The 26,893-nt window shown below is 42.0% G+C and overlaps 1 protein-coding gene across 5 annotated transcripts in view; it reads right to left on the bottom strand.

Moving 5' to 3' along the window:
- Nucleotides 1–26,893, bottom strand: part of SNX13 (sorting nexin 13) — a 157,740-nt gene that overhangs the window by 17,512 nt on the left and 113,335 nt on the right. For 3 of the 5 annotated variants that reach the window (XM_061586096.1, XM_061586093.1, XM_061586095.1), the window contains 7 exons: nucleotides 23,814–23,946; nucleotides 20,515–20,552; nucleotides 19,337–19,406; nucleotides 16,116–16,288; nucleotides 8,519–8,626; nucleotides 5,607–5,717; nucleotides 2,463–2,624 (listed from right to left, as the gene is read on the bottom strand). In XM_061586096.1, coding sequence (XP_061442080.1) covers nucleotides 2,463–2,624; nucleotides 5,607–5,717; nucleotides 8,519–8,626; nucleotides 16,116–16,288; nucleotides 19,337–19,406; nucleotides 20,515–20,552; nucleotides 23,814–23,946 — 795 coding nt within the window. Of the gene's footprint in view, nucleotides 1–2,462; nucleotides 2,625–5,606; nucleotides 5,718–8,518; nucleotides 8,627–16,115; nucleotides 16,289–19,336; nucleotides 19,407–20,514; nucleotides 20,553–20,609; nucleotides 21,533–23,813; nucleotides 23,947–26,893 lie in introns of those variants that run through there. The other 2 variants (XM_061586094.1, XM_061586097.1) reach the window with 2 other exon arrangements.

Below are 26,893 nucleotides of genomic sequence, written 5' to 3'. Positions count from 1 at the left end.
ACAAGGTCCTCGTGACGATGAGGCTAGCAATGTGTCCTCTCAACCCTTGCTTTTCTTGGCTTATTAAACCTTGCTGAGGGGAGTTGACTCAGTGGATCCAGGGTATGGTCAACTCATCGTTGTGGGAGGGTGGCTGCCCTGAAAGAGGTAGTGATCCGACTGCTCCTGAAAAAGCCCACCCTGGACCCACTGATTTGCGACAACTACCGACCGGTCGCAGGAAGGTGATTGAGAGGGTTGTGGTGCAGCAATTGCAAATACTCTTGGATGAAACAGATTATCTTGACCCATTCCAGTTTGAGTTAAGGCCTGGTTATGGGACTGAATCGGCCTTGGTCGCTGTGATGGATGACCTTCATTGGGAGTAGGGCAGGGGGTTATTCTTACTTGATCTCTTAGTGGCTTTTGATATTACTGACCATGGTATTCTTCTGGGCCAACTTGGTGAGATGGGTATTGGGGGCACCATTTTACAGTAGTTCCGATCCTATTTCCAGGGTTGTTTTCAGAGAATAGCATTGGGTGACTGTCTTTCACCCCCCTGCCAGTTGTGCTGTGGGGTGCCACAGGGTATCATCTCGTTTCCCATGCTGCTTAACATGTATATGAAGCTCTTGGAAGAGGTCATCAGGAGATCTGAGGCGAGGTGTCAGCAGTATGCTGATGATACCCAGCTCTATTTCTCTGTAACATCTGAATCAGGAGAGGCCGTGCAGGCCCTGGACCGCTGCCTCGACTTGGTGGTGGGCTGCATGAAGGCCAGTAAATTGAGTTTGAATCCTAGCAAGATGGAGATGCTATGGTTTGTGGTTCCCGAGTTCAGATAACTGGTCAGTTGCCTGCTTTGGATGGGGTCATACTCCCTCTGAAAGATCAAGTCCATAGTCTGGGGGTGCTGCTGGATCCATCTTTGTTGCTAGAAGCCCAGGTGACCTCAGTGGCTAGGAGTGCCTTTTACCAGCTTCGGCTGATAAGACAGCTGCGGCAGTTTCTGGACCAGGAGAGCCTGATCACTGTTATCCATGCACTGGTAACCCCCTGGCTGGATTACTGTAATGTGCTCTATGTGGGGCTATCCTTGAGGTTGGTCCTGAAGCTGCAGCTGGTGCAAAATGTGGCAGCGAGACTGCTCACTGGGGCAGGGTATCACCAACATGTCACCCCGCTGCTGAAAGAACTGCACTGGGTACCTATTAGCTACCAGACTAGCCCATTTGCTCATTTGCTACTAGGCCAAGTTCAAGATTCTAGTTCTGATGTACTAAGCCCTATACAGCTTGGGACTAGGATACCTGAAAGACCATCTTATCCCTTATATACCCAGTCCATCACTGCACTCTGCAGTTGAGGGCCTCCTGCAGTTACCATCTTATCAGGAAGTCCATTCTGCACAACATAGGAAGCAGACCTTTAGTGTAGTGGCACCTATCCTTTGGAATTTCCTCCCCTTAAATATTAAGACAGGTTCCATCTCTGTTATCTTTCTGTGTCTGCTGAAGACCTTCCTCTTTCAACAAGCCATTTAAGTAGAGACCTTATCCCAGCCTGTGTTGGAATTGCTTTTTAATATGTTTTTAAACCTTTTTTAAAAAAATGTTTTTAAAGACGTTTTGTTTTATGTCGTGTTGCATTTTGGATACTCTGTTCATAGGGTTTTCGTGGTAAGAGATATTCAGAGGTGGTTTACCATTGCCTTCCTCTGAGTTTGGATGCACCTTAGTCTGGTGTTTCAGCTTTGACCATTCCGCCTTGGGTGCCCCTCCTGCAATTTTGGGTTTTTCAAACAAGGCAGCTCAGAGCATTCTGAATCTCCATCCTCTTGAGCAGGAAACATTGATGATGGAAGAGAATGACCCACCCCTGCCCCGCTTTCATTGCTGCTGTTCTTAGCTCATCCGGGGCTGTTTCTCTCTCTCTCTCTCTGTGCTAAATCGTATGTGTGCTTGTGTGCATGTATGGATAAAAATACAAGGTGGTACCAATCGTGGTAGTAATGCTGCTGCAGTGCTGCTGACAAACTAATTCAAGAATAGTAAATAGTGAAAAGGAGGGAAATCATTAAGCAGCACATCAGTTAACCTGAGGCAAGAGACAGACTCAAAGGTGATTATCTACCTCACTGATAGGAAAATAGGAGAAAAAAAAACATGGATAATTTACATAAGCATTTACGTTAAGAATTATGAAAAAAATATCCCCCCCCCTCCCCGCTGATCGAACCACCTAAAAAACCCGTAGCGGATCAAGTCAGCAAGTGCCAAAGCAAGCGGGAACAAAAAAAAAAGGCAAATCGGGATCTAACGATGGACTATCGGAATACAAGCAGATTGGAACTAAGCAGCGAACCCCATCTCTACTAACATAATTGTTACCTGACACTGCCTGTTCTGGTCTTACATGTTTAAATGAGGCAGCCCAAAATGGAACTGAGATTGACGTGCATTATTTCAATGCATTCTTACCTTGAAAAATGATTGCTTTAAGTCTTGTCCCAATCTTTCTGACATTTTGCCCATGTTGTCTGACATTTTAGTCATCCCCTCTGCAAAGCTGTCAGGGAAGGACTTGACAGCATTTGAAACATTTCTCATAGAGTTACGCAGTGGGTTTACAAATGTGTCCATCTGAAGAGGAAAACATTTACCACAATTTCATAAATCTATGAGCACATGACTCCAGTAATACAATAATGTGTGTTGAACATCACACTGTTGTAGAAAGCAACAATACCAAGACATTGCTGCAATAATTTTAATTTCAAGCATCCATAAGGCTAATTTTGTTAAAAAATATACGTTGACTTGAAAAATGAACTGACAGAAATGTCACCCACAGACAGCAATTTTCTTGGGTCTTTTCTTACATTCCTGTGCAAAGTACCATGTTTACTTGGTGCTGAAGAATATTAATGGAAAGGGAGCTTGAGAGATCTCTCCACTCACACAGAATGGGGTTGTGGTGTATCAGATTTTCCCCTCCAGTTGTATTCCCCCTATCCACAGCTCATACTGTTCCACAAAGTCCCCCAACCCTTAAAATATGCTTTTTGGATGTATAAGGGGCTGCAAAGGAAAGGAGACAGGAAAATACAAAGGGGGGAAACACCAAAAATGGCAAATGCAAAATATTTACTGGCCCACTGGTCCATTAAAGCATGTGGACTTATTGAGAATAACAGACTCTTAATGCAGAAAAAGAATGCACTTTTGTTGTTTTGAATGAGCAAGATTGTGTAGAATTAGTAAAAATCAATTAGGAATTTAAATAAGGGCAGAACTACATATTCCAATAAACAGAACACTGCTGCTGAAAATGGCAGCCCTATGTGAACTTCCCTTACCTCTGCAATGCATTGGAGAGCTAAGAAGAACTAATCTATTTCTTAACATTACACATTTGCCTGTCCGATCAGCCTGTAATATGGAGGGACAGGGTAATAATTCTGTGACACCAGAACACAAAATTTTTTTATTACACATTATAAAGGGGAAGAATCTGAAACAAGCAAATTGTTTTTGATACAGTCTCATGTTGATCATAATGTGGAATTCTATATTACTAGTTTACCTCCATAATGTAATCTACACATCTGTTCTGAACACTATAATTTTCACACTGCTAGAACACTTTATAATAAGTCTCCAAACTAGAGTCCCTATTCTGATATAATAATCTAGCAGTTTCTTAATGAGGACTATGTTGTTTGACTATTTCTGTTGCTTGCATTCCTCTAAAATCTACTATAACTCAGAATATAGGTGAACCTCTGCCTCATCCAAGATTTGGACAACAGTGACCATGTTTCCAACTGTAAGGGAATTTACAACAGTGGTCACCTAGACAATAGGAGGTGAAGTTTGTAAACTGACTGTTTGGGAGGAGCGAAGAAAGGATACAGTGGGTGCATTCAAAGGAAGACTATGCATACAAGTTCTTCCAAGTGAAGAAGTATAATTTATAGGACATCTAAGAGCCTAGAAAAATGTAGTTTCAACCCTATTCACACCTCCAAAACCAGCCAATAACAGGCTGGGGTGCAATTAGATCTCCCTTTCCAGATAGATGCTCAGGAGCTTGATTCTCTGGTGCTTGTATCATTTTATATCAGCTTTGGCTGATATGCCAGCTGTGGCTTTTTCTGGAACAACAAGACTTCACTGAATCATACATGTCCTGATAACAATCAGATTTGATTAATGTGATGAGATCTATGCGGGCATGCCTGAAGACTGTTTGGAAACTATAACTGGTGCAAAATACAGTTGCTAGATTGTCAATTGCTTCTAACATGAGAGAATGCTTAAAGAACTATATTGGCTACCTATTTGTTTTTAGGCACAATTTTATGTGCTATTTTTGACTTATAGAGCTCTAAGCAGCCTAGGACTGAGAAGCATGAAATCTGCTCCCATATGAACCTACCCAACTATTAAGACCCGAGGCCTTGCTCTGAGTGTTTCTACCTTCTTGAGATGTTTGTGGTGACTACAGAGTGTCTTTTTGATCATGACTTCTGACCTCTGGAATGTCCTCTCTTTGCCTGCCCATCAAAAGACAATGAAAAACACTCTGCTTTTCCTTAGTTTTTAATTGGGTTCAATGCTTGCTGTTGATATTGAATAAAGTTTGCCCACTGTCTTTAATCTGTTAAATTTTGTTGTGGTTCTATGTTTCATGTCCTTATTTTGTTAGCTACCTCAGGAAACCTTGTGGTTAAATGAATAACTACATTACTTGACTCACTGTCTCACTGTCCAAATGGCTTTTGTGGAATATCTGTAACAGAATTGCAATGAAGGGTCATGCATAATACAGAAATTTCAGATAAAATTATGCATTGGGATATAAAGCAACTGCCTCAGTAAGGAAGACACACAATAGTTTCTGAAGAGACTGTATGGTCCTTAGTCTAGCCTGCAGGGTTTCTGGAGGAAGTCAGTTTCTCTTTGGCCAAGCAAGAAAACTACACATTGCTAAGCGGCAGACAAATGAGCAAATGAGGACTTTACACGCCATGGCACAATAGGAATTTGCTAAGCCAAAATGGGTAAATGCAAGTAAACTCTGGAAAGTGATCTATTTCAAGCAGAGTTGTTAAATGATCAGCTTTGACAAAGAGCCATATGTGAAAATTTGGAGCTTAGCTCCTTTGGCTCTTTGATATTTGGCTCTTTGATATGAAACAGCCTTCAAAAGTAGTCTTAGAGGGAGACGTATACTCTCTCTTTTGAGCAGGTGGATGGAAGTCATGAAGCATGTGGTGCCTGAAATGGGCAGAGGCTTATATGGTAGAAAAAAGGGAAGGGATATTAACATATTTCAAAACACTAGGAGCATTTTAGGCTTGATGGCAAGCTTGTAAAGAATTTAGAAACTTTTTGTATCACAAGTATCCTATTCTGGAAGTTTGGCTTCATTGCCTATAAAGAAATGCTTCTATTTCATAATGTTAAATTTGCACATTGTATTTACACCAAGTGTCCATTCATATATAAATTATGTAATACAAGTTGGGCAACATGGATAACATATTATGGTGATTTATTGTGCACAACACTGTAGCACAAAGTCCATCGCTTAGACCAGCTAGACAATATTATTCTTACCTTCCGAGCAATCTCTCCCTTCCCTTTACTGTATGCCTTGTTTTCCAAGAAGTCATACACACAGTGTATTAAAGATGGGTAACATTTCATCACTTCAGGATTTAGCAAAAGCTAAGAAGTAAAAGATGTAAGTAATATTGGTTCTGAATGGTAAAACGTCTTACAACACAGAACAAGATTACACAAGATGCTTTTAATTCATTTGTGTTGCCGCTGCTACTCAAAAGTACCATGTAATCCTTCTATTTAACCTCCCGCAGGTGCCAACACCACGCTAATTGCAATTTTTGTTAACTGCTAAAAACCCCACACAGATTAGCCTCCAAAAGCTCAAAAAGTAGACAATTTACATTAATTTTTCAGTATACTGGCTCAGTATGATAAATTTGAGGTATATTTTATTAAAAGATTTTTAATACAATGCTTTCAGTTTTATGTACACAAGAAGTCTAATTAGATATATACATTTAGTCAACCTAAATATCACTCTTAATGTATTTGAATAATTATTTGAATAATTTGTATGCTGCTTTCCCACTTACTATAGCAGTACTAACATTCAAACACCACAAATAAACACTTAAACAAAAATAAAAGCCCAGGAACAGCATGACAGATAATTAAAACAGAATCAGCTTAAAGTATCAAGGTTAATATCAAGCTCACTTGAACAAAATTGTTTTAACTTGGTGGCAGAAGCTAAAAAAAGAGAGGGAGCCAAATGATTAGGATAGTGTTTCATAACTTGGATACAGCCACTAAGAAGGCCCTCTCATACATCCCTACCAAAATAGCATTCACCCATATCAGAAGAGCCTCTCCATTCAATCTTAGGGTCAGGGCAGGAAGATGTGGGAGGAGACAGTACTCCAGGTACCCTGGATCCAAGCATTTAGGACTACAGAGTAAATTTAATAACTTTAAATTGTGCCTGAAAGCATACTGATAATGTGGCTGTGCAAAAGGAAAGATTCCACGGAAACAGTCCTGCTTTAGAGATATTTGGATTTATTCCAAATCAAGTCAGATCCAAAAGAGGCATCAGCTGATGGATGGGTGGGCGTAGTTTGGGGAAAATGGCCTCACAGATCAAGGTAGACCCCCTGGTAAGCCAAGACTGGCTTGCGGGCTGCAGGTTCTCTATTTAATGTCAGTGTTATTTGTAGGTCTGTACATGTCTGCAATAGTAGTATCTGTGTTTTGTTTTACTGTGTGTATTCTGTGTCACACACACACAGTGTTAAAGTATGCACAAAATCTACATTAGTATACACTTCCATATATCCCAGTCAAAGGTCATCCATTGCACCAAGGATGAATCAGGAGTGTGATAATTCTAACAATGCCCCCAACATTAAGAGGGATGCTAGAGGCAGAAGCACAGGAGGCAGCAGAGGTGGTCAGATCAGTTCCCCCCCTCTAAACAAACAAGCAAACACAAATCACACACCCCCTTCACCACTGAAAGGAGTACTTTGTCCTAAACAGATTGTACTTAAAAATCTTCAAATACATTTTTAGTGCATAACTATCTCAACTCATGTCAATTTTATCTCACATTGGGTGGGCTTCATGTCCTCAGAAGCTACTATGCCTGCATATTTACTTCAAATAGAAAAATTATAGGTGTTTGTTGATTTCACCTTTAATCTCACATCTTAAAGGTACCTACCAACACCCCCCGGAAACTACGTCTGAAATTTGGTATGTTCCATCCCATCAAAATGAACTACTATGCCTGAAAACACATCAAGTTCTAACAAATACAGTTTTATGTGTTTACTGAATTTCTCATTATAGTCAACGGGGAACCACACCCAAAGCGTTAGAAAATGAACCAAGGTGATATAAGAAGAGCCTGCTGGATCAGACCAGTAGCCCACATAGTTCAGTATCCTATTCTCACAGTGGTCAACCAGATGTCCATGGGAAGCCCACAAGAAGGACCTAAGAGCACTCTCCCCTCCTGCAGTTTCCAGTAACTGGTATTTGGAAGCAAACTGCCTCCACCTATGCATATAGAGCATAACCATCATGGCTAGTAGCCACTGATAGCCAAATCCTTAGAACGTCTCTAATTCCCTTTTAAAGCTACCCACATTGGTGGCCATCACTACCTCTTATGGGAGTAAATTCCATAGTTTAACGATCCACTGTGTGAAGAAGTACATTCTTTTGTCTGTCCTGAATTATTCTCTTCTGCCTTGGGTCCAAGCAAAAGCACAATGATGCTTCAAGCGAAGGCAGTGCCCTATCTAGGACAATGAAGTGGATTCCGAGGGTGGTGGTGCTTGTTTGTTTTTGGGGGGGAGGCGGCACAGCCACAATTGGCAAGCAGTGCAGATGTTCTAAAATGATCATAATATGCTCACACAGCCATGTTCCTGTGGACACTGCAGTAGCTACATTCTGGACCAACTGAATTTTCCAAGGATTCTACAATGGTAGCCCCATGTATAACACACTGCAGTTTTGATGTAACTTCAATGTTACATCAACAATCTTGTAACAATCTTGATGTAACTAAGGCACGTATTTCAGCCTGCTCAGAAACTGGCACAATTGGTGTACCAGCCTATGCTGAGCAAAGGTTCCCCAAGGGAAGGCTGGGCAAGGCTGGATCCCCCATGTCATATTACAGTTTTTAATGTGTTTCCTTTCAACATTTTTTTTCAAATTTAGAAACAAAATTACGTTTCCAAAATACTTAACTGATAACAAATCGCACTTATTATTACTACAACTTCGTTTTAATTTAAGACCAAGAATCTTATTTCCAAGTTACGTTTTTGTTAAACTTTAAGAAACATTATTAACCAATCTGACATCTCTGCAATTTTCAAAAGATCAAATTAGGACAGATATTATTAATTCATACATGAAGAGTGAAAAATCAGAAAATGAGAACATACCTGCAAATATGCATTTAAATCTTTCTTCCTTTTTTCTAAAAAGTCTCTGTCCATGTTATTGAATGTTTTTTTACCAGGAAGTTTTAACATATTTGCTAGATTTTCAAACTAGAAAAAACCATAAACGTTTATAGTAAATATATCTGTAACATTTATATCCCAGCTGAATTACTTTGTATTTATTTCATAAATACTTTTCAGGCCCAGTTCACATGCAACACTGCCAATCTCTTTTACTTTGGCTAAGAAATTAGGAAAAGGCTACCTGCCTCCCTCCCAGAACTAACAATGATGACAAACACATGGAACATTACATCTGCACCAAAGCTAAGAATAGTTAACTGGACAACTTGTTTCTGGACTGTACCACTTATTTATTTTATTTAAATACTTATAAACCACATTTTCATATAAAATATCACCAGATGGTATATAGTCTAAAAAGAGAGTATAACCATAAAAACATCAAACATATCAGCAAGAGCTGGTCGGCAAAGAATCTCAGATTTGAAAGGCCTATCTGAATTGTACCATTGGTCTCACCTGAAAGGTGATTTTCATAGGAGTGGGCCATCACTGTGGGGAAATAGTTCCACCTATCGTGCGAAGGCAAGAATGTTTTTGAAGTCAAGACTAGGGACGTCATGCCCCTCCCACTCTCCAGTTCATTCGTAGCGAGTCTAAAAAGAGATATCTAAAAATACAAGAACAAGGCCAACAGGCCCGCCAGGAAAATAACATAATAGTCACATGCATAACAACATGACTCTAACATAACTACATAACATAACAGAACTAAAAGTCTTGACTTCACTCTTACATTTAAATATAATAGCGTAACAATAACATGTAACCCATTGATAAAATCTCTAGTCATCCTCCAACTGGGAGGGTCGTGATGGCCCACTCCTATGAAAATCACCTTTCAGGTGAGACCAATGGTACATTTTCCATAGGAGGTGGGCCATCACTGTGGGATGTACCAAAGCAACCCATATAGGGAGGGACCACCCACATGTTAATCCTCATTAAGAACCTGTTGCAACACTCGTCTGCCAAAAGATGCATCAGCAGAGGCATAACGATCAATTTTATAATGCCTTATAAACGAGTGTGGGGTAGACCAGACTGCAGCCCTACAAATATCGGCAACAGGAGCATTAGTGGCAAAAGCAGCCGAGGTGGCAGCTGAACTGGTAGAATGAGCCGTTATACTAGCTGGAACTGACAGCTTCAGGGACTCATATGCTAAAGTAATGCATGCCCTTAACCAACGGGATAAGGTAGAATTGGATACTTTATGCCCCATAGACCTTGGATGAAAGGATACAAACAGAGACTCCGTTCGTCGAATCTCTTGGGTCCTAGACAGGTAGGTCTTGAGAGCCCTCCGGACATCTAACGAATGCCAAGCCTTTTCAAGAGGATGGGTAGGATCTGGGCAAAAGGAAGGCAACACAATGTCCTGGTTGCAATGAAAAACTGAATCGACCTTGGGACGAAAGGAAGGATCAGTCTTCAGCACAACAGAGTCCTTATGGAAGACACAGAGGTGTCGAGCGGAAGACAATGCGCCCAACTCCGAAACGCGTCTGGCAGATGTGATTGCGATCAGAAACAGGACCTTGAAGGACAGTATACGTAGGGGCACAGTCCTGATGGGTTCAAATGAAGGGCGTTGCAAAGCCTGCAGAACTTTCGGCAAACTCCATGAGGGAAACCGATGGACAACAGCCGGAGAGCGTAGGGCGACTCCCCTCAAAAAACGTTTGATGAACGGATGTGAGGAAATAGGATCTCCAGGAGAGGACACTGAGAGAATGGATGACAGAGTAGACGCATGTCGACGTAGAGTGTTGGGTCGAAGTCCCATCATAAAGCCACTATGGAGAAATTGGAGCACCTGGTGCACATTGGCCTGGGATGGATCGTGGTGGTGGGACTGACACCACTTGGAGAAAGCCACCCAGGTATGTTGATAAATGCGAGTGGTAGATGGTCTTCTCGAGGCCAAAATAATATCAATCACAGCGTCAGACAGTCCAGCTGACTTCAAATGTCTCCGTTCAAACGCCACGCTGTTAGATTGAGCCAAGTAGGGTCCTGGTGCAGTACTGGACCCTGGGATAGGAGGTCTGGCGTTACTGGAAGTGTCCAAGGATCCATCATTGACATTGCCAGAAGATCTGAGAACCACGGTCGGCGTGGCCAAAATGGTGCTATCAGAACCAGCTGTGCCCTTTCGGTTCGCGCCTTCCTCAAGGTTTTGGCTAACAATGGTATGGGAGGAAAGGCGTACAATAGACCGTCTGGCCACGGTGTTGTCAGAGCATCCACTGCTTCTGCTGTTGAGTCCAGGTATCGGGCAAAGTATCTTGGAAGCTGGCAATTGTGACTGGAAGCAAACAGGTCGACTGAGAGGGCGCCGAACCGACACTGGAGACGATGGAAAATAGCTGGATGGAGTTTCCATTCTCCCGGAAAGACCTGTTGTCTGCTCAGCCAGTCTGCTGTTACATTCCAAATCCCTCTGAGATGTTCTGCTTTCAGGGATTGTAGATGTTGTTCTGCCCAGACAAAGATGAGGGAGGCTAAGTCTTGCAGAGGACGAGACCTGGTGCCCCCCTGTCTGTTCAAATGTGATTTTACACACGTGTTGTCTGTTCGAATGAGCACATGATGCAAAGGGAACAGAGACTGAAAATGACATAGAGCCAAGTGGACAGCCTTTAGTTCCAGCCAGTTGATGCTTCGAGATTGCTCTGCGTTGGGCCAAACCCCCTGAACGTACTGGGAGTTGCAGTGGGCTCCCCAACCTATGAGGCTGGCGTCTGTGGTCACGACGGTTCTGCGGGGTTCTCTGAACGACGTGCCCTTGGAGAGGTGTTGAACCTTGGTCCACCAGCGGAAGGAGAGGCGCAGAGCGGGGCTCAAACGAACTTTGCGATGGTTGGAGCTGGCAATGTCTTTATGAAAAGGCAACAGAGTCCACTGAAGGGGCCGAGTGTGGGCTCGAGCCCAGGGCACAATGTGGATTGTGGAGATAAACATCCCGAGCGCTCTGGCGAGAAGCATGACGTCTGCGGATGTTTGTTGCATCAGGGACCTTGCGATGCTTGTGATGGCAGTGATGCGATCTGGAGCCAGGAAGACCATTGCCTGCAGGGTGTCCAACATTGCCCCAAGATGTAGTAGGCGTTGGGTTGGTTGGAGATGGCTTTTGTCGAAGTTGACAAGCCAGCCGTAGGTCTGCAAAACATTGAGGGTGATCATTAAATGATGATGAGCCAGCTCTTCAGACTTGGACCGTATTAGCAGATCATCCAAATATGGGTAGATATGAACCCCTTGGGTCCGAAGGTAAGCCACTAGGATGAGTAGCACCTTGGTAAATACTCTTGGAGCAGAGGAGAGGCCAAATGGCATCGCTCTATATTGAAAATGTTGGTGGCCAAAGGCAAACCGAAGAAACTTTCTGTGGGCTATGCAAATGGACACATGGAGATACGCTTCCTTAAGGTCGATAGAAGCCAGGAAGTCTCCTTCATGCAGACTCTCGGTAATGGAATGGAGAGATTCCATTTTGAACCTGCGGTATGTTACAAAACGGTTGACAAACTTGAGGTCCAATACCGCCCTCCAAGATAAATCTCGTTTTGGCACAGCAAATAGGAGGGAGTACACCCCTTCCGACCTCTCAGTTGTGGGAACTGGCTCTATTGCCGCTATGACCAAGAGGTGATGTATAGCTGTCTGCATGATGTTGTGCCTGGCTGGTGCCCTTGGGCAAGGAGACGGATGGAATCTGTCTGATGGGGTTGCCCAGAACTCTATGGTATAGCCATAAGTGAAAAGGTCCCTGATCCAGGAGACGGTAGTAAGGCGCAGCCATCGATCTCCAAAATTAAGTAATCTGCCACCTATGGGGAGGGCGTTAATACTACTTGTGTAGGCGAGGGCCTCCCCTATATGAGGACGATGAGTTGCCCCTGCGCCCTTGGTACTGACCTCTGCCCTGGAAGCGTCGGTTCCAGGAGCCCCTGAATGCGTTGGGGTCATAGGGTCTGAAGTCGCGGCCTCGTCCTCCTGGCCGCGTTCCTCGAAAGGACTGGTTAGAACGAAAGGAGGGAAATCGCCTGAAGGGCCTGTGGTCGATGTTCTTGACTGTGGCCAGAACCGGTTTTTGGGCGTCTTTTGGATCAACCAGAACTGCCTTTAGAGCTTCCTCGCCGAAGAGTAGAGATCCGGAGTAAGGAGCCTTGGACAGGTTCAGTCTGGCCGCTGAATCAGCTTGCCAGTGGCGAAGCCAGAGGGTGCGACGAGCGACTATTTGAGTCGTCATGGCTCGTGCCCCTAATTGAGTGGCATCCAAAGTGGCATCGGCCACAAAAGCTGCTGTCTTACGTAATTTCGATAGTGCTCTTCTGAAGGCGACAGGATCGGGGTTAGCATCCTCTAGAAGGTCATCCATCCACATCATAGAGGCTCTGGAGAATATGGAGGCTGAAGCGGAGGCACGCATGGCTAAGGCAGTGGCCTCGTGACTCTTGCGGAGGGCGAAGTCTATTCGTCGCTCAGTAGTATCTTTTAGGTGGGATTCCCCTTCCCTGGGCAAAAGAGATCTTGAAACGAGGTGAGCGATTGGTTCATCTATGCCAGGGACATCTAACTTGGTGGCAAAGTCTGGGGCTAGGGCGTACAATCTGTCAGCCAGGTTCTTGAAGCGTCGGGCTTTGAGTGGATGAGCCCATTCTTCGGAGGCTAATTTGGCAATTGGGTCCGGCACCGGGATGTAGTGTTCAGTAGGTGCAGGGGATTTGAGGACCTTGGCCCCTTTGATAGCTGGGGCGGACGAAGTTGAAGGCGCAGTCTGGAGACCAAGGGTATGAAGTACCCTACGTGCTAGCGGCTGATAGTCTGCGGTATCAAACAGGCGATACGATGTATCCTCCTCATGATCTGAATAGTCGCTCCAGTCGTCTCCTTCAACATGGTCAGTGAAAGTTGACTCCTCCGCATACGAGGCTTCGTCCGTACATCTGCCTCTGGCTACATCAAAGGGATCTGGTGAACAGGAAGGATGAGCTTCATGGCACGCACGTTGGTCCATGTTGAGTGGGGGTATGGCAGGAACTTGTGGTAGTGACTGCATTTGGGTGAAAAATGCCAGCATGGCTTGAAGTTGGGAGAGGAAATCAGGAGACAGCTGCAGACCAGATGTGGCAGATGTGTGTGCCTGATGAACTATTGGGACAGATGTTTGAGGCGGTAAACCAGAGGTAGGTTCGTTAGGCGAACAGTGAGCGGGAAAGCCAAGAAACTCTTCCTCGTCAGAGGCAGCAGCCGGGGAATGGAAAATATCGCTTATGTGTGTCTGTGCTGTGGTTGGTACAGAGACATAATGAGGGCGCTTTGGTTTACTATGGCTGGAAAGATGTTTTGTCTTAGCCAGTGCTTTGGCATGTCTGGTCTTAGACGTGTTAGGATGTTGTGGCTTGGCTGATTGTGGCATGTCTGGCTGATCTGGCACCATGTGTGTTGATGGTGACATGCCTGGCTGTTCTGCCATCTTATATAAACCTGGGTGCAGTACACTGCCACGGAGGGGGCAGGATGTAAAGACCCGAACTGGCACAGCGTACTACCACGGAGGGGGTAGGATACACTGGCAGATGGCGAAATGCACTGCCAGAGGGGGCAGAATGCACTGAGGTATCAGCGTTAATATAATATAGGCTGTTTTAGAGTTGGTACACTCAGATTAGTGCTGTAGGCTGGGTTTTTGGCTTGTTCACGGCCCCAGAGGGGGCAGGATATACAATGTAAATCAGATTTAATACAAGTCAGCCACTGATATTAAAGCTCCAGCCTTGATAATGTAATCCAGCCACTAGGATTAAAGCTCCAGCCTTGATAATACAATCCAGCCCACTAGGATTGGAGCTCCAGCCTTGATAATATAATTCAGCCACTAGGATTACAGCCACAGTAAAAATGTGTGTAAATCAGCCCTGTGTAAGTTTGTCAGCAGCACATATACACAAACATACAGATAGATAGCCTGCAGGGGAGGTATCCGATGGTTAATAAATGGTAACAAAAAAGGTGGGAATTTTGAATTTCAAAAAATGGCGCCCGGAAAAAAGGGCGGGAAAAAACGATCAAAAAAGGCTGAGGGAGAAGGAGCAATGGCGGCCGTCTGGGGACGGAGTGGGGGGAAGGACTGTCCAGCACAGACTAGCAGGGGAAGCAGCGGGGCCAAAAACCGCACTAGCGGCTCAAAGGAATCCCCAGAAGGGAACAGGCAGTAAGGGAAAAGCGGCAGCCGCCGCCGAGAGAGCCGCCGTCGCCGTTTGCAAAGCCCTTTGCAGTGGGAATTAAAGCCACGTAGCGAGGGTGATCTGAGGAAAAAGGTATGATGGGGTAACGGCAGGAGCCGCAGCTGCAAGCTCCCGCAGAGATCGGAAGAGCCGCAGCCGCGGCAACAGAGCCGGGGGGGGGAAGCTCCAAAATGATCAAAACCAAGATAACCGCAGCCGCGGTCACTGAGGGAACTCCCAGGCAATGGATACAACAGAGCCGGGGGGAGGGGGGACTCGAAAACTGCCAAAAACAAAAAGAGAGCCGCAGCCGCGGTCTCAGAGGGAGCCCCCAGTCAAGGAAAGAAAATAACTTGAAAAGAATAGCTCGGGAAAAAACGAAGAGAGCCGCAGCCGCGGTCTCTGAGGGGACCCTCAGTAGGTTAAACACAAAAGAGAAAAAAGGATTTGAAAACAAATACACAAATACACAAACAAATACGAGACTTAGCTAAATGCTACGTGTAATTCCAATCTTGTTCGTACGAAGGCAAGAATGAACTGGGGAGTGGGAGGGGCATGACGTCCCTAGTCTTGACTTCAAAAACATTCTTGCCTTCGCACGATAGGTGGAACTATTTCCCCACAGTGATGGCCCACCTCCTATGGAAAAAATACAGTTTTTGGAAGATGTTAAATAACAAGCAGGGATGACCCCTTTGCAAGGAGTTCTAACAGGGCAGGATCACCAACAAAAGAGGCTTAGTCCATGGAAAATATCAGCTGAACCTCAGGGATGTGTGGGACCACTTACAGAGACCCATCAGAAGACCTATGATCGAGACGGAGCATAAGAAATCAGGCAGTCCTTAATATACTTTGGGCCCAAGTTTTTTAGGACTTTGTGAATTAACACAAGAACCTTGAATATGGCCTGGCAGCAGACTGGTAACCAGTGCAGCTCTCTCAGCAGGAGAATAACATGTCGCTAGTAGCCTGCTCCTATGTGCAGTCTGGCTGCTGCAGTCTGCACTAGCTGCAGCTTTCAGACCAGATACAAGGGCAGCCCCACATAAAGCACATAGCAGTAACTGAGTTATGGACCACTGTGGTCAGGCTATCCTGGTCTTCAGGCTAATAGTATGGGCTCATGCAAATTAATGCTGCTCCATAAAGAAGAAATTATTTACATATTACATAAATTACTTTGTTCTGTGGAAATTACAAATGAAATGAAAACTTCTAAGATAAGTCTCAGCTTCTAATTAGTAACTGCATATTTTAACTGCAAACATTACCTGTTCAGTAATCCTCATGTGGAAGTCGTGGAAGTCACTGTAGCGACGATATGTTTTCCATACTTCGTCACCATTTGAAGTTCGACGACGAACAGTGATAGCATATAGCGCATATGTCTTGCCATGGTCATTACAAACTCCTGCCACAGTATACGGGTCATAGTCAGCATAAACTAGCAATTTTAAACAAAAAATGGAGAAAAAAGGAGACACAAAACAAAAGACGAAGACGAAAGGGCAGAAGAGACATGAAATGAAGAGATGTTGGAAATAACAGAAGTGGAGACAAGATGAACATGCAAACTGAGGAACAAAAATTGCCATTCTATGTGAACAAATAAATTTTGTGAAATTCTTCTTGGATAGCATCCGAAGAGACGCTTCAGCAGAAAACTTTGCTTGGGCAACCATAGTGATAAAAATGTACCTTCTGGCTAATTAAATAGTGGGCAGGGAACAGAGGAGCTGTTTTCCAACTTAGCTGTGCTGGACAACTATGTACGAAATAACATGATGGGACTCAATATATTTGTCACAGGACTAGGTAGAATTGCTGGTTAGCTATTAACAGAAACCCATCAATAGCTGATGGATGTGCCTGAAATCTCAGCATATAAAAACCTATTTTGAACAACCAAACAATGTATGTCAATTCAAATAGCCTGATTTATGACAGTGTATGACGGAACTGCAAACAAGTAATTCTATTCATTTCTGGCAAAGTAGTCACATAAAAGTTACTGCATGGACTAGAACAGACTTAGTTTCAGGTCATTTGTGTTTTTTGACTCCTGTGATGTGCCTGGGGAAAACTGGGCAGGTATTTGGAATGTGGTACCATGTCACCATTGCATTATTTTTTTAGTCAGTGTCTGCACCCAGTTAGAAACTGGATGAATCAAACTAACGGGAGCTGTACATTGTAATATTGAAATAATCTGTGGGGGAGCTACTATCACTGAAAGGGTTCAAATTCCCTCACTCACTCATATTGAGTTTTAGGATAATTATGAATACACACACACACAGAAAGCTCTTCACGTACTGCATTTGATGAGAAGGCCTGTGACCATGTCAGATTTAGATGTCAGAACCACTTTTCATATCTTTGCAATCTTATGACTGAATTAATGTTGCATAAAATAAGTACAGCAGGTTTTGGCAGTTGCATAGAAACATCAGCTGGTGAAGAATTAGTAATCCAGTCTCCAAAATTTATTTTTGTCACCAAAAGATTATAAAAATGTTTTCCAGAATTTGCACCAGCTCCTTTTTCAACATTCTGATTTTGACCTATAAAGGGTTTCAGTGCAATGTGGTATATCAGTTGCAGTTATTTTTGGTAGGGGAAAATGTATTACTTGCTATGCAATACAAGGATTCTACCTATTAAGGTTGGTAGTACAGTACATGGATAGAGCTCTTTGTTTCATGCTGAGGAGCAACCCCGAAGCTCTTACCTCTTTACACAAGTGTTTAAATCTAGCTGGATTTGAGAGCCAATAGTCAGTAGATGATGTGTTGACCACACATACTTCTTTGTAACATCATAAGGCACTCAAAACAGATTTGCTTTTGGTTAAGTTTGACTATCACTCAATATTATTAGCTACCAAAAAGAGAAAAAATAGAATGGACAGAAATTGCATGGTGTATGCATAACATTAGCAGCAGTTATAGCTGCTTGAAGGAGATGCATGGTCAATTCAATATAGTGTACTTAATAAACCATATCAGCATTAACTAGCCTTTTTTATGTCACACTATCAATACACTGAAAACTGCCGAAACTATAGGTTGTTTTAACAGTTTTCAATAACCAGTGGCTGTGTTCAGACATGCTAAACCATGTTTTATTGTTATGAGAATAAGGCTTGGAAAGCATCAAGCTCATATATTCCCTCCCGCCCCCAATCTCCTCCCAGCCACACCAGAAGGAATCTTTCACTTTCAGTTTCAATTAAATGCAGATTGAACCCTAAACTGTGGTTACTCTTAACTATGGTTTGTTGAAACAAACCAGCTTCATAATCCACAGTTTGTAGTTGGCTTTTTTCAACCAATAAGACTATAACCACAGTTTGTATGGATTCGGATACAACAGTAAGTTGTGGTTAGTCTGAAGTAGAAACAAATGCTTGTTTTTTGTTACATCTGAACATGGCCATTCAGTCACTATAATATGTAAAGTACATATTTTTGTGTGTAATAGTATGCCTGTTTATATGTTCTCTGTAACTGGAAAGCTTGAATGACAAAATAAACTTTGGAACCCAATGACTGACTGAAACCTTGACTGACTAGAACACAGAAGTTTATTGTCTCTGTAATACGGTAATTGTCAGTGGTTATTTCTGATAACAGAATATGAAGAGTAGTAACAGATTTTTCTTTAGTTACTAATTTTAAGCAATTTTACTTGTATGCATGTTTCAATTTCAGTTCTAGGCATATTTTCAGTTTGATCTCTCTTTTCATAGATTCAACACTTTAAAAATACTTCCAAATCACAACTGAAAAATGGCAGCTAGCACTTGCGCTTAGAAGGAAAAGAGCTGTTCCTATCACATAGATATGAGTATCTCTATTGTTTACAAAAAATATTTGAATGTAGTATAATACAAATGTTTGCTTCATGTAAATGGAAGATGAGTTAGATGTGAGCAAATGAAATTAAAATACAACACATGCAATTTAATGGTGGTGTTATTGTGTATTAAGTAAAAATGAGACAAATGCAATCTTGTATTAGATAGTGTAAGGATTCAGGGAATTTCAACGTAACTAAATGGCAATAAAATGGAAAAATCCAAAATTATGATGGCTTAAGATCCAAAGAACCATGAAAACAGTTCCATAAATCCAAGAAGCCTACATACTTGATTGGCAAACTGCTTTTGACACTAAGGGAAGTTTCAAAAGCCATTGGTAATATGGGTTGAAAGGTGGTGTGCCCAAAGAAAAGAAAGTTTTTAAAATCTATAGTGCATGATCAAGTAATTTCATAAGTCTAAGCAGCTCTTTGTTCCTGGAGTTTGTGAATTTGAATAAGTACATCAAGCAAGCAGAGATCATTGGGGGAAAAGGTTACGAGAGAAAAGTTTAAGATTTAAAAGAGATTCATGATGGCAGCATTAATCAAGATTTCTGAAGAAAAGTAACATAACCATGATATGACCAAATATTGGAAGAGAAAGAGAAAACATCGCCACTAAACTCACCGGTATCTGAAATACATGCATGTAGTTGTATGGACTCATCAGCAATCACATTTGAAAGATCATCCAACGACTAGAATAAGAATACCCACAGTTACAATTTTTAGTATAGAAATATATACTCTCTCATTAGCAAGAATGAAGAATTGCTTCGTCCAACCAGGAACCCATCTTATTCAGCATTCTCTTTCTGAAAGTCTACAGTGGGTGCCTCTACAACTTCCCAAGCGGGGAAGGAAAATGACAGCCAAACCCCATGTCTCTCCTAGGCAACCAGTATTCAGAGATAATAACTATCATGGCTACAAGGTGTTAATAGACCTATCCTTGAATAATTCTCTCTGAAGACCAGAATCTAAGCTGGTATCTTATCGCTGATCTGCATAATTCTGAAAATGAGGTTTTAATTTGGACTGTGATCACTTGACACTGCAGAGGGAAAGCCATATTTTCCTATGTAAAATAGAATGCCCATCACGTAGTAAACCAGCATGTCTGAACTAAAAGTTAATATATTCCTTTACTTGATGTGACAGTTTTTGCAATATAGTAGTTATAAAATACATCAATAGAACTAAAATAGCATCAAAACCCCAAGGATTTTCCCTAACTCAAGCCCCAACAATTTTCTACCATCAATTAAATTTGCTTCTCATTGATTAGTTAAGTAAAGCTTTAGTTAATTAATCTTCCAATTAAATTGTGAAGTTACAATGGAATATGTTACCCCAACTGCTACATTTTTTCTGGCACTATTCTGGTATCTTTAGCATCAGCCCAACATAAATTTAGATGGATAAAACTTTATTGACAAGGAGAGAAATTGTAGGAAAGCTTCAACTTTCTGTTAAAATACAGGAGCAGAGTTATCGAATAGGATACAAAATGCTGCAAGTCAGTGACCACAGAAATGACCTTTGTCTTACTGATATCCTCGCTACTTAATGTTACTGCACAACACTAATATATCCCCCTCTAGGATAAAGAGCAGCTGTGGGCAATTCTTATCTGGAAAACAGCATGGAATATCCTGCACAACTGCTATCCAATTTTTATTTTTTAAATGGATTATGTGATTTACACATTGCGATGATGGAATTCTCACTCACACAAACTGTTCCAGGTAAAAAAAGTTAACATTACACCTGTATGATTTCTGTAATGCTGAAAAAAATACTTACTAAATTAATGCTGCCAGTAGGAGAACCATTAAATGATTCTGCCAAAATAAGAGACAGACGTTAAAGTCAAAATGCAAGGAAACATGTAAAGTATTAGGCATCACATATCAGGACTTCATGAGTAGCAAGTTTAAAACAAAATAAATACAAAATATTACTAATACCCACATAGTTTTAACTTAATAGATTTTAGGTTCCTTTTTTCTACATTCAGAATTTTTGCAGGCAAACTGCATTATGAAGAGCTCTTTCTTCTCATTCCATCTGAATCAGGAGAGGTGGCAGATATGTTGGACTGATGCTTGGAGGAGGTGAGACTGGATGAGGGCAAATAAACTGTAATTGAATCCCGATGTGTCATTCTATTGACACATTTGGATTACTGCAATGCTCTTTATGTGGCTACCCTTGAAAATTGTCTGGAAGCTGTAGGTAGAGCAGTATGGCGCTGCGAGATTATTAACTGGGGCAGCGAGATAGAATCATGTAGCATCTATACAAATAGCTCTGTACTGGCTGGTTGTGTGCTACCAGGCTCGATTCAAGGTATTTGTGATTATTTACAAAGCACTACATAGCTCAGAGCCCAAACATCTACAGAAGTGCCTTCTCCAACACCAGCCAACTCAGTCCTTGAGATCCAGGGGCAGGGGGCTCTGCTTTCGGTCCCCACCAGGATTCAAGTTGAGGGAACACACAGAAGCACCTTCCCCATGGTAGGACCCTGACTCTGGAATGATCTCCCCTTAGAGTTGATGGGTTTCAGACACCAATTGAAAGCATCTTTATTTGCTCAGGCCTTTGCAGTTTGATAAATAAGAGTACACCTATTTGCAGTTATGTATTTCAGTTTCAACTGATTTGCTTTTACCGCTTACAATGAAAACCGATTCATAAGGTCGTCCATAAGTTGGAATCGACTTGAAGGTAGTCCATTTCATTTTTCAGTGTATATATGTTTTTAGTGCTGCTTTACTGTATTTTGTTGTATGTTTTATGTGCATCATCTTGGACATTTCTGAGGAAGGGAGATTAATAAATAATTATGGTAATATTTTTTATTACAAACCAGGGATGGGAAACCTGTGATCCTCCAGATTTTGCTGGACTACAACTCTTATCATCCCTGACCGTTAGTCATGCTAGCTGAGAGTGATGGGAATTGGGGACCAACAATATCTGGAAGGCCACATCCCTGTTCTATACAACACTTTTCAATGCACTTGACAAGCAGGTTGTCCCAGTGGCGCAAATGACAGTAACAAGCACATTCTTCTCCAAACCCTAGGCTGTAAGGCCAAGTAGGATTCTGAATTCCAAACACAGTACACTTTACCCTGCCAGAGAAGTAAACTGACTAAAAGCTGTTTTGCAAAGAGGAATGCAGAGTTTTTTGCCATGGTGCCCTCAAAATTCCATGGCAGATGATGTGTTTGGGATATGGGGAGCTGACTGTACACAATGCATGGATCTAGGAAAAGCAAAAGATAGTGTCAAGTGGCTTTACACACAAGCAGGTGATAGTGAACAGGAGAGAGAACCACTGAACCAATTGTTTGTTCACCAAAAAGGACAGAAATGTGCATGAAATCTTTATGGTCAAAATACATATCAAAAAAGAAAATACTGAAAGTTGAATACATCACAGTATTTCAAATTAAATTAAAACAAACATGGTAAGCTCATTATTAGCAGTTATGCTAGTGCTGTCCTCCTTTTAAAATTATTTTAAACGTACTAGAAGGCAGCAAAGAACACTTGTTATTTATTTGCCTATTTCTTTGCCTGTAGCAGTTATCATACTTGGCGCTAATGAAATCAGCAATGGGTATGAAAAAAATGATTTATGAATGTGGTAACAGCAGCAATCTAGCCAACTCTTATAAGATTAAGTCTAGAAGATTAGTCATTTTTGTCTAAAGAAATAAACAAAAAAGGTATAGCTTACTGGAGAATAATGTTATGAGCTGGAGTAAGCAACAATCTACATCACTATTTTTCAACCTTGGGTCCCCTGATGTTGTTGGACTACAATTCCCATCAATCCCAGCTAGCTTAGCCAATGGTCAAAGATGATGGGAGTTGCAGTCCAACAATATCTGACCCAAGGTTGAAGAACAGTGATCTACATCATCAGATCCAACATCAATGCCAGATGCTCAATTTCAATTTCAGTTACAAAAGCAAATATATGAGGGTTGTTTCAAAACATGATAAATTTCTACCAAGACAGCAGGTCAGTATAGGAAAATCATGTTAAACCACATACAGATCACCAAGTGCATCAATCACACATGCCTCTAGAACAGCCTTTCCCAACTAGTGGGCCACCAGATGTTGTTGGACAACAATTCCCATCTTTCCTGACCATTGGCAATGCTGGCTGAGGCTGATGGGAGTTGTGGTCCAACAACATCTGGTGGCTCACTAGTTGGGAAAGGCTGCTCTAGAATATATACGTGACATGAAAGAAGTGGTTGCAAGTGTCATGTGATTATCTAGACATTGCTTCCAAGTTTCTCATAACTTGGAAGTGATTTTCATTAAAAATTGTATTTATATGTCACTTAGGATTAACTCCAACATTATATATTATTTGAGCATATATACATGCATTTTGAAACAAGAGACATTAACCTAATATGCTATTTGACAAAGCAAAATGGGAACAAATTGTAAAATCACACTTGAGTGCTATTTCATTAAGCAAACTGAATACCTCACGACTACTTGCTACAGACTGATTTGTGAAATGGTTCTGAGAAAGTTTGACCTTTATTTTACTAAGGTGCTGCTTGGAAGAATTATCAGGAAAAAATATATTAATTATAAATAATGTTTCTGATGTTTTATATATTTACCTTCCATACTGTAAACAGCACAGTTCATGCAAAGGAAACTGATTTTAGTTTTAAGTTCAAGCACAAAGCTAGCTCAGTGCAGAAACAATAACAAATGTTATAAGACATATGGATATAGCACACAATTCATGCAACAGAGAAACTTCTTTTTTCCCCAAGACTTATCAGTGCCTGTCATTTATTAAAAGCAGTTTGGTCTCCCTTTTGGAAACTGTAACTGAGTAATGTGGTGTGGGTTTGATGTATTTTTTGGTCTCATTTTACTGGACACCATCTATATATCTTGCTTCTTAAATTATTACAAATCCTGAGTATCCAGGATGGGACTGGGTAAACATTTAAAAAGATTTTTTTAAAAACTCACACAGTAAACCTGATTCCGTAAAGATATCACAAATAAACATAAAACATAAGTATTAAAATTTGAAGACAACTTACCACCTTCACCATCATCTGATCCTCTGAAACTAGGATCCTTTAGCATATCTAGTTCAGCAAGCATTCGAACATAGAGTGCATGCTGTCTGAATGAAGGATAGAATCTTTCGTCCCGCAGCATCAAATCATATACCTTACAGAATTAAAATTGCACATTACCCAACATTATGTAAACACATTAGATTATCGAAGGTCTCCTAAATTGTGGAACAGCACCTAAGGAAGGATGACAGCCCTAACTGTGTTGAACACCTTTGCTTTTCCAATTCCAAATAGGGTTACCAGGTCTCTGGTTTTCTTCCAGAGACTCCAGATTTTTGGACTCACCTCCCTGGGTGAGTCACCCCAATCTCCGGGCTCTCAGCTTTCATTAAAAAAAAAGTAAGTTTCTATGTGGTCTACTTCAAGAGACACACACCAAAATGTCAGCTGCCACCCTCAACTTCTATTAAGTGAGCTCGTAGATGGCTGTTCTAACCCCACTTTTTCAGGTTTGTAGCCAATAGGTGAAGTCAAGGTTGTGATTGACAAGGGATTTGTTGACCTCCAGGCAATAGCTAGAACCCACTGCAAGGCCAGAAAACAGTTGTATTTTCCTGCTTGTCTGAAAAGCTCATAAATTGTGTGCAGGTCTGGAGATGTAGAACAAAAACTCACAGCAGGATCTTAGGTAATTGTTTACTGTAAACAATTTTATTTAGGATTATAATAAAAGTGCACATGCAAGTTTTATTTTAAATTACTTGCAAAAATAGCATATTATAATTTTTTCTTTCAAATCATTTTTGAACAGAAATTTAAAACAAGTGTACATGCAGCTTATGATTACAATGTGTTACACTTTTCTAATTATGAGGAATGAAATAAATTTAAATTTTTCTAGGCTGTTGAAGAGGGCAGTTTATTTGTCTAATTCATAGCCTGTTTTGAAAACCTTCCCAATATGAAGCTTTGAATCTTACATTTTCCCTATGAGTCCGGCCATCACAGCGGGTATTAGCTCCACCTATCGTGTGAAGGCAAGAATGTCTTTGAAGTCAAGGCTAGGGGCGTCAGGCCCCTCCCACTCTCCAGTTCATTCTTGCCTTCGTACGAACAAGATTGAGATACTATAGCGTAGCATTTAGCTAAGTTTTTTCGTGATTTGTCTGTTTATTTGTTCTGACTGGGTGCGAACCTAGTGTTACTTGTGTGTCTCCCCAGTCCATCCTTTCCCTGTTTTTCTGTTTAACTTCATTTAAGTTTATTTCTACTTCTTTTGAGGGTTCCCTCAGAGACCGCGGCTGCGGTTCTCCATGTTTTTTGTGTTTAGCCTTCCATTTACTTTAATTTCCTTTGCTTGTCTGAGGGTCCCCACAGAGACCGCGGCTGCGGTTCTCTACCTTTTTTGGCTGTTTTGGAGCCTTTCATTTACTTTTATTTCCCTTGCTTGTCTGAGGGTCCCCACAGAGACCGCGGCTGCGGTTCTCTACCTTTTTTGGCTGTTTTGGAGCCTTTCATTTACTTTTATTTCCTTTGCTTGTCTGAGGGTCCCCACAGAGACCGCGGCTGCGGTTCTCTACCTTTTTTGGCTGTTTTGGAGCCTTTACCTCCCTGGCTTTGCCATCCATCGGATCAAGCCGCGCTCTGTGGAGCTTTTGAAGGGACCGCGGCTGCGGTTCTCTTCCAGGCGGGAGCTTGCGGCTGCGGCTCCTTGCCCTTTTCAGCCTGCCGCCTTAATTCAGCCTGCCGGGGTTCTGCCTCTCCGGAGCCTGCCCTTTTCAGCCTGCCGCCTTAATTCAGCCTGCCGGGGTTCTGCCTCTCCGGAGCCTCTATCTCCGTGATTTTAATTTTCGCTGTGGAGAGCTCTGCAGCCGGCGGCGGCAGCGGCTTGCCTTCCTGCTCCTCTCGGCAGTCTCCTTCTTGGGGTTTTTTAGAGCCGCAAGCGCGGCTATCGCCCCGCGGCTCCCCCTGCGAGACTGTGCTGGGCTACCCTTCCCCCAGTTCGTTATCAGATGGCCGCCATTGCTCCGTCTATCTCTGCCATTTTTAGATCATTTTTCCCGCCCTTTCTTTTCCGGACGCCATTTTTGTTGGATTCAAATTTCCCGCCTTTTTTGTTAACCCCTTTATTAACCAACGGATACCTTCCCTGCAAGCTATCTGTATGTGTGTTGTCTGTGTGTTGTAGACAGACTTACACAGGGCTTCCTCACACACAAATTTACTGTGACTGTATCATCAAGGCTGGAGTTTTAATACAGTGGCTGCCTTGTACTAAAGTCGAATGATATTCAGTACCATCAAGGCTGGAGCTTTAATATCAGTGGCTGACTTGTACTAAATCTGACTTGTACTAAATCTGAATTATATTCAGTATCATCAAGGCTGGAGCTTTAATATCAGTGGCTGACTTGTACTAAATCTGAATTATATTCGGTATTATCAAGGCTGGAGCTTTAATATCAGTGGCTGACTTGTACTAAATCTGAACTATATTCAGTATTATCAAGGCTGGAGCTGACTTATACTAAATCTGAATTATATTCAGTATTATCAAGGCTGGAGCTTTAATATCAGTGCCTGACTTGTACTAAATTTGAATTATATTCAGTATCATCAAGGCTGGAGCTTTAATATCAGCGCCTGACTTGTACTAAATCTGAATTATATTCAGTATTATCAAGGCTGGAGCTTTAATATCAGTGCCTGACTTGTACTAAATCTGAATTATATTCAGTATTATCAAGGCTGGAGCTTTAATATCAGTGGCTGACTTGTACTAAATCTGAATTATATTCAGTATTATCAAGGCTGGAGCTTTAATATCAGTGGCTGACTTGTACTAAATCTGAATTATATTCAGTACATCCTGCCCCCTCTGTGGCCGTGTACCACGCCTGAAATCCAGCCTACAGCACTAATCTGAACTATATTTTGTACATCCTGCCCCCTCTGTGGCCATGTACCAAGCCTAAAATACAGCCTATATTATACAGCCTATATTATCCTAACGCTGATACCACAGTGCATCCTGCCCCCTCTGTGGCTGTGCACTTAGCCATCTGCCAGTGTATCCTACCCCCTCCGTGGTCGTACAC

The sequence above is a fragment of the Rhineura floridana genome, chromosome 10, assembly GCF_030035675.1.
Source record: "Rhineura floridana isolate rRhiFlo1 chromosome 10, rRhiFlo1.hap2, whole genome shotgun sequence".
In the NCBI taxonomy this organism is placed as follows: Eukaryota; Metazoa; Chordata; class Lepidosauria; order Squamata; family Rhineuridae; genus Rhineura; species Rhineura floridana.
This window is presented reverse-complemented; position numbering and strand designations above follow the sequence as displayed.